The sequence below is a fragment of the Ranitomeya imitator genome, chromosome 6, assembly GCF_032444005.1.
Source record: "Ranitomeya imitator isolate aRanImi1 chromosome 6, aRanImi1.pri, whole genome shotgun sequence".
Taxonomy (NCBI): Eukaryota; Metazoa; Chordata; class Amphibia; order Anura; family Dendrobatidae; genus Ranitomeya; species Ranitomeya imitator.
This window is the reverse complement of record NC_091287.1, coordinates 109980439-109993174: the sequence shown is the minus strand read 5'-3', so window position 1 is coordinate 109993174 and position 12736 is coordinate 109980439. Positions and strand designations below refer to the sequence as shown.

Here is a 12736-nt window from a genome sequence, read left to right as displayed (position 1 = left end):
CAGTATAGACATTATTGTTTGCTTCTGAAAGGCTGGTCATCTCACAACACACCGCTCACAATATTTTGAGCCAAAAGGAAAGGGGACAAATTATAATTTATTCTACGGTAATTCTAAATTTCTATTTTATATTCAAAACACACCAAACTTAGCACAAAATCACCAACAGGGCCCCCAACTATAAGGCTTCTTTCACACTTCCGTCTTCCAAATCTGTACAGGATCCGTCAAGACGTTGAGATGACAGATCTTGTGCAGATTGTAGAAAACGTGTGCACTGGGCCCGTCTTTCTGACGGACCCGTCGAGGCTATGTGCACCTGTTGTGTATGTGTCTTTGCAGCGGTTTTCCGCTGCAGAAACGCATACACAACACAAACCAGGTTAAAAAAAAAAAAAATCGCTGTATTCTCATCTACCGGCGTTCTTACGCAGCGATGCTCCCAGCAGCTAGGGTTCCTAGTAATACATTGCGAAATCTCGCGAGAAGTCGCGGTCTCGTGAGACCGCGACTTCTTGCGAGATTTTGCAATGTATTATTAGGAAGTAACGCTAGCTGCCGGGAGCATCGGTGACGCTGCGTGGGAACGCCGGTAGGTGAGAATATTGCAATTTTTTATTTTTTTTATTTTTAACATTATATCTTGTTACTATTGATCCTGCATAGGCAGCATCAATAGTAAAAAGAGAAAGAGAGCGTGGGAGAGAGAATTTCCCTAACGGGAAATTCTTCCACCCATGCTTAGTTTGAACAGACAGGACCCGTCCCTGGATTCCTGCTTTTCACAGGCAGTGACCGATTTTCCGATGTGCACAAAAAAAGTTCCTCTGAACGTTTTCTCTGCCCGACGGACCGTTTTTTTTATGCAGGATCCAGTGCACGACGGATGAAACGGATGGCCAGCCGTCATAATCCGTTGCTAATGCAAGTCTATGGGAAAATGCTAATTTTTTTGCAGGATCCTGCATTCTCAAAAATCGACGGATTGTGACGGGAGCTGAAAGACGGAAGTGTGAAAGAGGCCTAACTTTTTTTTTTATAGGATTGGTCTTGTATTATGGGACAATAGAACTTTTTCGGCTCCTCAAGGCCCAAAATCCAGGGTGAGATGACAACCACTGAGACCAATATAGTTACACCCCTAGTACTAGGCTGAGATAAAAGGTCAATTGGACCTAATAAATACAAATGGCATTTCTCACACTCTGGATGTAGAAGAAAAGTGGAATGTCATTATAAGCCATGCAAGTGTGTATGACTGTGAGAGAGGGAGCAGAAGAGCAAATTCCCAAAATATTATACAGGCTTGAGAATAGCAATTATTGGGAGGAAATGTAGACAAACAATATGGGTTGGTACATAAAATGAAATCTATTGCTATATTCTGGGTGTATGAATTCCTGCCCACGCGTTGACCACTGATAACGCATTAAAAGTCCTCAGTAATAAATCACCCCATGTGTACTGGATTAAGAGGGTGGTGGTGTTGACTTATCGTAATAGTGCAATAATGACAGGCATGCAATCAATGATATATGGTTCTGTCTTGTGGAATGGGACCACACACACAAGCCACTGTGATAAGAGAGTACAGTATGAATGAATTCACAGAGAGAGAAAACCTCGGGGCAGTCTCTGCAGAACAGAGGATAGTTTTACCCTGCTCCTCTGTTTATGCCATACATCAATGTCATACATGAGAGCCTATTCACCAGTGCTCCTGACTGGGGATGAAGTGGAGGTCAGCAGGGACCACTTACTTTCAGAAGAGATTTGTGTGATTTTTTTTATGATTAATAAGAAAAGCCATAATCCATCTGGCTTGAAGGATACCTCAGGGTTCCTAAATCTTCAATATTGGCAGATAAGTCTTACATTTTCTCTAGAAATATTGCCGAGGCTGTTCTGGTGTTACATCATCATTTAGCTTTAGATTGCTATTTTATCATAATTTTGTAGCACTTACATAATAATGCCAAATACACTCCCAAGGGTATGGTCCTAAATAAGCGCCTATATGAAATCTAAATTCTGCAAAAATTAAATAATGGCACAGGATGCAAATTAGGTGCAAGACACAAATTACTGGTTAAACACATGCAAATTGCCTCTTCAGAGAGAAAGAGGACTTGAAGCGCCACCTTTAGGAAGTAGCGATCCTACAAGTTGCAATCAACCCTTTAACGAGTCGTGCAATATGACTTAGGATAAAAACCAAATCAGTATCTCAATTCGCAGACACAGTGTTTCGGGCTGTTGGCCCTCGTCAGTGCTAAGCATGAGATCTGATTTGGCTAGGTGAGAGGCTCGTGACTGAGGTCTAAGGGGCAAAGAGCAATGACAAGTAAAGATAAATTGCTCAAAAATTAGCCAAAGTAGTACAAAAATGTACATTACCGATCCGTGATCAGAATCTAGGTACTCAACAATACTTGGCACACGTTTCGCATATAAGCTTCATTCTGATCTCTGCGTCCAGACTGTCCCTACTTATCTGGTTCCTCTATCTCTATACTTTACATCTGTGCCTTCTTTACACATGTACCTAGTCTATCAGTTATGTGATCAAGAATGATCAAATAAATTGATGCTAAATAGTAATTCATATCTTACACCTAATTAATTTGGGTCGTGCACCAATCTTTCTTTTAGCAGAATTTAGAGTATTTACATGTTTGTTAACCTTCTTTTCCATTAGATATACAAAGAATAATGACATGCAACAACACAACAAGAGCAATTTAGTAAAAGCATCACAGTCTGGATGAATCAGTGTATATATGACTTTTTTTACAGACATACAATGGCTCTACCAATCGCCATCCTTTAATATGCAGGTTCCATTTTCCTAAAGTCGATCACCAGCCAAAAACATCAAAACCGACTGGCCGGATATCGAACCTTCCGGCTACACCCTCTGCCCATTTTCAAGATAACGTAGGGTGTAGGTGTAGTCCCTGAAAGGAAGGCAGAATTAAGTTGGGTTGTGAGAGCAGATTTCCATTCATTAGTGTCTTAACTTTTTTGGCTGGAGATGGATTTTGAGAATTATGGAATGAAATTTAGGAATAATTCATTCTTCAATCATTAGCTAAACATTTTTTATGAAGAGGCACTCAACTAAAGGAAAGTCTTCAATGACTAGTAAAAAGTTCAAAGGTGATGTGAATTAGAAATAAAATAAAAATGAATACGCACCAAAATATCCAGACAGGCAGCTTTTAATAGAGTGATCTGATCTGCAATGGTCAGACTTGTAAATCCAGGTAACCGCTTTGCAAATTCCACTATTTTAATAATGCACTTTGTTGCAAGTTCGCTAAATTTATCCCACAGACCAAGGTCTAGCCGAACACGTTGATCAGCACTGGAATTCTGGTGGACACAAAGAGAACACGGTTAGTTCAACTTCTCAGAAACTGTTCTAGAATTGTCTGTTCATTATGTATAACGTGTAGGAGTCTAGATATTTGAGGTGTGTAATAAATGCAACATATTATCAAACTACAACTTTAGAAATCGTTCCTACTGGTATCATTCCCACCGGTGTCATAACTTATGTTTCAATACACTCTACAGAGGTTTTCCAGGACTTTAAATTGCTGAACTGCTCTTAGGGTAAATATCAGATTTGGTACTGTACACTCCTTCCCATACAAAGTGAATTGGCGTGTGCAGTACCATGCTCTGTCCTTAATACTAGGACTACTGGACTCGTGACCCCGACTGGAACTACTGCAAGTAAGTAGTCAAAATGACTATACCAGTAGTCCTAGTGTTAATATGTACATATCTGTGCCGATTACACTGCACTCTATCCTCTTCTGTCAGTTGACTGCTAGGGGACATGAGAGATAGCCCCCTGACAATCTGATATTGTCCCTGCACCGGAATACACTCCTCCGGCCAATCAGGGTCCGGCAGCTAACGAAGGTCACTGGCTGTGCCCGTCGCTTGTACGCTGAAGTCAGCTGCCGGCTCCTGTGCTGGATATAGAAGAGGACAACATGCAGTGTGGGAGCGTAGGAAGGTGAGTAGAATCATTTATTTTATTAGGTGCTAAAGAACAGCTGCAGAACATATATGCCAGGATGGGGGACATATATATTAGGATTACGCCCAGGATGGGGAACATATATACCAGGATGGGAGTCATACATACCAGGGTGAGGGACACATATACCAAGATGAGGGAATATAGACCAGGAAGGAGCCCAGGATGGGGGCTGTATACCAGAATACGGCACATAAATACCAAGATGGGAGACATATATACATATATATATATATATATATATATATATATATATATATATATATATATATTGAGTTAGGTTAGGAAAATAGGTAAATATAAAAGAAGCAATACTCGCCTTACCGACCACCCTTCACTTCTCCCATTCCAATTCAGCCCAGCTCTCCGCCGATCTTGACTGCCTGCAGCAACAAGAATGTTCTAACAGAGGGACATAGGACTGCTGCAGTCATTTTATTGCCAGCAACAGTTCACATGTCCTTGTGTCAGGAAGGAGAAGATGCAGGGGGACCGGACGTCGCTGGAACAGAAGTAGGGAAATTGGGAACTGGCAATGCTTCTTTTATGATTTTACTCCTGTCTGGGCCTTTTATTAAAACAAACTCATTCTTTTTAATAGAGTGTGCAATTTATTTTCCAGTTTAAATCAAGAATGTGCCTGTACAGGTGTACATACTCACTTCTTTTGACTGCTCCATTCTGGAGCCATATTTCCATCTTTAAAAAATGGAGGAATGGTGGCAAAATTGTTCAAAAGAAGAGCAACAGGAAGGTTTGGTTATATGTGACATAAGGCTACGTTCACATTTGCGTTGTTGGGCGCAGCGTCGTCGACGGAAACCTACGCATGCGTCATGTGCCCCTATCTTTAATATGGGGGGCGCATGGACATGCGCCGGTATGCGTTGTAATGCGTTTTACGACGCATGCGTCACTTTGACGCACCAGACAGGGCGCGGACGACGCTACTTGTAGCATTTTCCCTGCGCCAAAATTCCAGAACTTTACAAGTTTATGACAACGCATGCGTCATAAAACGCTGCGTTGTGTACATGCATTGTGGGTTGCGTCGACGACACTGCACCCAACAACGCAAATGTGAACGTAGCCTAAGTAGTACCATTTTTAATTTTGGCTGCAAGGTCATTTTATCAGGGTGACACTTGTCCAAATTTAGTATCTGAAAACCTCTAGACTTCAAATTCTTAGAAAGGAAAGAGTAGAGCAAAGAATAGAGAGCATAGCTCCAGATAGTTCCACATATCAGATAGGTGTCCAACGGGTGACCCTCTGAGCCTTTTGTTCCCTTCCAGGACAGAGAAAAGCTGCACTGTCTTTTCCAAGTAAAGTAATTTTTGGCTTAATAGGACCCAGAGAGCAATCATGCTCCATATATACGGCCCACCTCATAAAAAGTTTGAAAGGGAACAAAGGCACAAAGGGTGAGTGTTGGGGCAGCTGAAGTTGGGGCAGCCACAGCAGTTATGAAGTCAGTCAGTTATGACAGCAAGAGTGATTGTGAATGTGAAAGGCGCAGCATTCCAGGGAAACGCGATGGAGAGATATAAAAGTAGTAAAACTAAGAATACAAAAGTAATAAACCATTGTTAGTAGTTTATAGACACACGATTTATGATGTGATGTGAATGCCTCATTCATGAGAAGAAGGACAATGCCAATTGCCGTTTCACATTTTAATACAAGGGTAATAAAAACCTTAGGCCTCTTTTAATACCTTGCATATTACTTAAACTACATGTATCCCTATATGAAGATGTTTCCATTGTCTTCAAAGGAAAATAACGGTGTAATGGAGCAACCAAATATATTAAATGTTATTTTTACACATGAACAACTTCAATATTGAGAAATTTGGCACCAATGCAGATGCAGCCATACATACTAGATAAAACCCGACAGGACCCATGATAGTCAATGGTGTCCATCGTGTGGTGGATCTGACATTTTCCCTAACTTCATTGCTTAGCTGACTGAGCAGAACAATGGAATGACAAATACAGAGGTGAACAGTCATAATCATGTAACATGTTAGCAGTAGTAGCCCTCCAATTAACTAATTAAGACAAGTTCCCAAATTCTGATTTCAGTGCTATTATGCGCCAAAGGGTTTATTTTTAAGACACCCAAATCACACGTGACTTGCACTTAAAGGGATCGTGTTACCATCAAAATGCAGTCCAATCTGCAGGCATGTTACAGAGCAGGGGGAGCTGAGTAGATTGATATCATTTTGTGAGAAAAGATTCAGTATAACTTGTGCTTTAATCACTTAAACCTCAGCTCTTTCTGGGACTTCCGGTCCAGTGGGCGGTCCTATCAGCGACTGACAGCTCTCTGTATAACTGTCAATGACAGATAGGACCGCCCACTGGACCAAAAATCCCAGAAAGAGCAGAGGATTAAATGATGAAAACACAGTTTATATTGAACCTTTTCAGACAAAACTATAGACCATTCTGCTTAACTTCCTCGGCTCTATAACATGGTGCCTGCGGATTGGACTGCATTTTTTTGGTGACAGGTTCCCTTTAAGTCTATGGTAAGTGATTCGCTTGTCGTCAGCAACAAAGAATCCAACATAGTTGGAGACATTTGGGACTCGGGTCACTATGTCACACCATTAGATATGATATCGCACTATGACACCGCAATCTCAATGTCGCGGGAAACATGTCATCATGTGGCCTCATTCTAGATTACAACCATGCACGTCTAGAAAAATGTGGGTGTATGCGGTGCCGCATCTTATTGCTCTCCGCTATGAATATGTCTTATTAAGTAAAGCAAGAATGGGAAATGCAATTTTAAATACCAGTGAGCATCAGCGGGATGGTGCACTGAAAGCATCCATCTATGTGACTAAGTGCCGAAGATATTAGGTCTATTATGATGATGATGGCGCTAGGTATAAACTTGCCTTTGCGCAGTTGTTAGAGGTCTTGGCGTGTCAAGATCAGTGTAAGACGGATGTATGGAAACAGCTTCACTAACAATTCCTTTGCCTTTCTTGCTAGAATAAACCTGTCGCTTACATCATAGAGTACCACGGTCATGGCAGCAGATAAAAATCACAGCTTTGTGATGGGAGTGTGCAGGTTAAGGACTCACACAAGGTTTACCAAGGCACAGCTCTGGGGGCTGGAATGCCTCTTCTGGAGCCTGGGGGTGGCAGGTTAACCGCTGCCTCCCTGCCCTTTAAGACATTCCCCCAAGTATAGGGAGCCTGTACATTTTTCAGATTTATTTTATTTAATCCTGAAAGACCTGGGCAAAATGCAGCCCATCAAGAGGAAATGAGATCAGGGAAGGGAAAGAAAAATCAAGATGTGCAGTCATTCGGGCTGTAATTAAATTTAATAGCCAGTTTATCCAGTCCATAGAAATAGTGCATGGTAAAGAGATACACACAATGCGGAGCCTACAGCAGGAAATCATTTGGCAATAGTTTATCCATCTGGAAAAAAGACATTGCAGGAAAGCAGCTAGTGTGAAGAAAATATTCATCAGTATTATATGAGATTACTTTATCATGCCATTGAGTTTGACACATATTCTATTACAGATAATTCACAGTATCCCACACAAAATGCAAATGTAATAACCAACCCCAGAAGCCAGACAGAGGTGGGACACATCTATATTCCAGGCAATCTGCTGTTGTAATCCAACACATAATATTGGGGGTTAAAAAGGTGTTTGGGGTTTTTTTTAACTAAAATTTCAGCGCATTTTAGTTGGATCTCATGTTGCACACGAGGTTATATGCAGAGTCTACTGCATGTGCCAACAATGCCAAGGCTCAGGGGTCAGCACAGCAGCGCTGGGGGTCCTGGGTCCAAATCCCACCAAGGACAACATCTGCACAGAGACTGTATGTTCTCTCCATGTTTGCGTGGGTCTCCTCCGGGTTCTCCGGTTTCCTCCCACAATCCAAAGACATACTGATAGGGACTCTAGATTGTGAGCCCCAATGGGGACAGCGATGATGATGTCTGTAAAGCGCTGCGGAATTAATGGCGCTATATAAGTGAGTCTAAAAAAATGCAGTTCCAGCAAGGGGGATGGGATTTATAGAAATCTTGTGCCCTATGTGCTTTTTTTTAATCTACAGCCCGTGTTGGAAATCCACAACATGTCAGTTTTTCTTGCAAGTACACTGAGTTGTATCTGCAGATTTTCCTTATAGAATTACATTAGATGTGAAAACTGCAGGTAAAAAACTCAGGTGCGTTTTTTGTGCATTTGCTCTGTGAATCCGCACATGACTTTATTATCAAAGTTTTGTCAAATCCAAACACCGGGAAATATCAAAAACATAACAGCTTTATGTATAACATAAAATACCAAAAAGAGACAAAAAATGCAGAGTAAAAAAAATCAATAAAAAGAACGCACTCACAAGAACAATAAAAAAACACAAGTAACCAAATTTAGATAATAGCTAAAGAAAATCTGCAACAATCATAAACTCAGCAAATGCACATTGTGGGAACTGAGCTTAAGGAATTTTTCCTACATCAAACAAATTATTGGCTGGAAGAATTGAAATTCCATTAAATAATAAGATGCTAGAAAATAAATATATAATAACAATAATATTATAAAAAAATATATATATATATATATATATATATATATATATATATATATTCATCACTTCCCAGAGGAATTCCATATGGCTGGTGCTTTTGTCTTCGGTGCTGCATTGATCATGTCCATGTCTACTTGTGTGAATGAGCCCGCTTAGGTCAGTCATTGGTTTCAGTGGTCACACAGGTTGTTGGGAATGTCAATTATCTAATTTTATTAAAAACTCCTCTCCCCATTATACTGCTTTGTGAAATCTGTCAAATGGATCTAGAGCAGGCCTGGGCACAGTGCGGCCCGGGGGCCACATCCGGCCCTCTGGCTGTTCCAGTCAAGCCCGTGGTCCGAGACAACCGAGGGGCTGAAAACAGTGGCCCACTTGTTGTCTCCGCTTGCTCGCAGTCTCCACCCACCCACAGTCTCTGTTCGCCCACAGTCTCCTCCCGCAGTCTCCGTAGTCACTCTCCAGCCACGCTGAATGCATTGGTGGAGCAGGGACCTCCGGCCACTTCCTCCACCAATCAGCATGTGAAACAGCTGACGCAATGACATCATATCAGCTGTGTACTGCAGAGAGTCAGCGCATCGGAGACAGAAGCATAGCAGAGCGCCATGGGAACGGGAGAAAAGTGAGTATGTGGTTTTTGTTTATTTTTAATTTATGTTTATGCGATGTTTGGATGGGCATGGGGAGGCTCTATGGGTCTTATGGACATAGGGAGGCTATGGGGATCTTGACATGGGGAGGCTATGGAGGTCTTAACATGGACATGGGTAGAGGCTGTGTGGGCCTCATGCTGGCCATGGGGAGGCTATGTGGGCCTCATGCTGGCCATGGGGAGGCTGTGTGGGCCTCAGATGCTGGCCATGGGGAGGCTGTGTGGGCCTCAGATGCTGGCCATGGGGAGGCTGTGTGGGCCTCAGATGCTGGCCATGGGGAGGCTGTGTGGGCCTCAGATGCTGGCCATGGGGAGGCTGTGTGGGCCTCAGATGCTGGCCATGGGGAGGCTGTGTGGGCCTCAGATGCTGGCCATGGGGAGGCTATGTGGGCCTCAGATGCTGGCCATGGGGAGGCTATGTGGGCCTCAGATGCTGGCCATGGGGAGGCTGTGTGGGGTTCATATGCTGCTGACCGTAATCCGGAGGATAAACAGTCGCACTCAGAGTCTCATATAATTTGCAAAAAAAGGATTTATTTCAATCACCAAATAAAGAAAATTGCTTCACTGCGGTAGAGAAATGCAAACTATTCCATAAGGTAACATTTCGACCATGTCCCTGGTCTTTATCAAACCTTATAATAGAAATTCAAGGATGGGTAGAGTAGTGTAAAGTTGATAAATACTGAAATCCCATTGTGGGCTTGTCTGGTTCTGCTTTGGGAATCACGGTGAACTCCCCACAAAACTTTCAAGATTTGAAGAGAGATTGTGTAGAGGAATGGGTCAAAATAACACCTGAGCATTGCATGCAACTAGTTGTTGAAGCGGTCATCACCAACATAGACTTTTGTACTAAAAAGTAAAAAAAAAATCAGTAAGCGTGTTCAATACTTTTTCCCTGTGTCATTTCTCATTATTACACATAACTTAATTTATGGATATCTATATTTTGATATATTTGACTGTGTGTATTGGATGGATTGTCACCGACATCTGGTGAGAATTTCATGTCAATAGGACCTTTAGAAATATATTTACTTAGACCAGGAGTGGGGAATCTTTTTTCTACCAAGGGCCATGTGGATATTTATACCATCCTTTGGGGGCTGTACAAACTCCACCCACAAAATACATCCTGACTCTGGCACTGGTTTCAGGACATAATCTTTCATTGCATGCCCTTCAGTGTTCAGTAGTGAACACTGCATGTGTGTGCTAACAGAGCAAGAAGAAATTAATGAGCTGGTGGCAATGAAAATACAGTTCCCTGCCCAAGAATGCGGTCCCTGAGAATCTGCTCGGGGGCCTGATAAAAGGTTATCGAGGGCCGTAAATGGCACTGGGGTCTGAGACTCAGACAATTGGTGACGTGTTCAATACTTATTTCACGCACTGTATACAAATATTTATTTATTCTATTGTGCAAATACAGTACACTGCACTATTGTACAGCCACTATGGGATAGCTATGTCACAAAAAAACTCACAAGCACAAATCCTACAGAGGAAAATCCCTTCTAATGTTCTAAAAGTACAGATGGAAGCGTGTTTAGTCTGAGTATAATCACTGCATATAACTGCATTAATTAATTTAGGGGTCTTATTCCATGCAAAACATCCACTTTATGCAAATTAGCTCTCCAGAAAATCCAGTAGGAAGAAAGCTGACTCTCTTGTACCCCCTATAGGCACCTTGCTTATTGCTTTCCCTATGCCAGCTTGTGGTCACCACAGTACCCCAAGGACCTACATCAAAATCCTCTCAACAAGCCAAACAGTATCCTGCTCTGATGAGGAGCAAAAGCACATACACTACAGATACGTGTCTTTCCTTTATGAGACTCTGGTTTGGCTAAACATTCTCAGTCATGTAGCAAAGCTCTATAACCAGTTGAGAATCAGGCCATTTTCCTCCTCCGTTCCGGAACAGTCACATTTTCAGGTTCTCTCATACATGGGTTTTTCTAAAAAAAATCTCTTGTTCAGATATTCAAACAATTTTTGCCTCTTTTTTTCACGATATGTGGGGCTTCAATTTTGTGTCATTTTCATATTCTTTTATTTTTGGGTGATATTGAAGGAAAATGTAAAGAAAAATAAGACATACATGACAATGTATAACTAATGCACCAGCCCTAGTTACAGAGGAAAATAGCAATAAAAAAAATTAATAACACGTTCAAATGCCCCCTTTTAAGACCTTTTGAAGGGGACTGGGTCTCCTAGGACTCAACATCTCCTGCTGACTCCCTAGACCCAGTGACTGCATGATCACAATGATCACTGTGTACAATAGAGAAAGCAAATTCAATGGTTACTAATCTGTATACACAACAGTCAGTATGCAAACAATGTAATATGTCACCTTCATCTTCTTTGTGAGGAGTCTGGCTGTGTCTGGCAAATGACTCACCACCCCCACAATTACAGGATCTCCTGCGAGCTGGTCATTTGTCAACCGCATTAATGTACATATACTAGGTGGCCCAAAAGTAGTTTAAGGGAATCTGTTCACCATGTTTTTGCTACCCCATCTGAGAGCAGCATGATGTAGGGGCAGAGATCCTTATTCCAGCAATGTATCACTTGCTGGGCTGCTTGCTGTTATTTTGGAAAAAAAATAAAATAAAATCACAGTTTTAACTGCTGCAGCTTTGACTACACTACGCATAGGCAGAAAGTGGTCAATTAGTGACGAGGACATGGTTATACAGAACTACTGAATATAGAGGACTTCAAGACAGCAGGGTTACTAGTAGTCTAGTGATAATCTCCCTGTAATAAAAAAAGGATTTTTATCAAATTTACCACAAGCAGCCCAGTAAGTGATATACCGTTGGAATCTGGGTCACTGTTTCTACATTACACTGCTCTCAGATTAGGTGGCAAAAATCTGGTGAATTGGTCAGCAAACAGAGACCCTGATTCCAGCTATCTTTCACTTAGTTTAGTTGGTGCAGCAGTTGTGATACTATCACTATTTTCTCTGCTGCAGATTTAGAAGAGTTTTGAATGTTAAAGGGAACCTGACACCCCCAAAATCGCGGGTGAGGTAAGCCCACCAGCATCAGGGGCTTATCTACAGCATTCTGGAATGCTGTAGATAAGCCCCCGATGTATCCTGAAAGATGAGAAAAAGAGGTTATATTATACTCACCCAGGGGCAGTCCCGGTGTAACAGGCCAGATTATACCCCCAGGCCAGACTATACCCGGGGTTAAAGTGGCCTAGGCTAGATTATACCCCGGGTATACTTTGGCCTAGGCCAAACTATACCCCGGGGTATAAAATAGCCTAGGCCAAAGTATACCCCTCCAGGCCAGATTATACCCCCCAGGGTAAGCTGAGGGAAAGCTGCTCATTATTCTAGGTAACAGCTCCCCCTCCCATCGGGCACTGCTCCTTTTCAAGCTCCTCCACCTCTGGTGAC

At 42.1% G+C, this 12736-nt stretch overlaps 1 protein-coding gene across 6 annotated transcripts in view; it reads right to left on the bottom strand.

The window, feature by feature from the left end:
• RARB (retinoic acid receptor beta) overlaps positions 1 to 12736 on the bottom strand; it is a 985731-nt gene that overhangs the window by 57319 nt on the left and 915676 nt on the right. For all 6 annotated transcript variants that reach the window (XM_069730000.1, XM_069729996.1, XM_069729999.1 and 3 more), the window contains one exon: positions 3199 to 3375. In XM_069730000.1, the coding sequence (XP_069586101.1) occupies positions 3199 to 3375 (177 nt within the window). The remainder of the gene's footprint in view (positions 1 to 3198; positions 3376 to 12736) is intronic.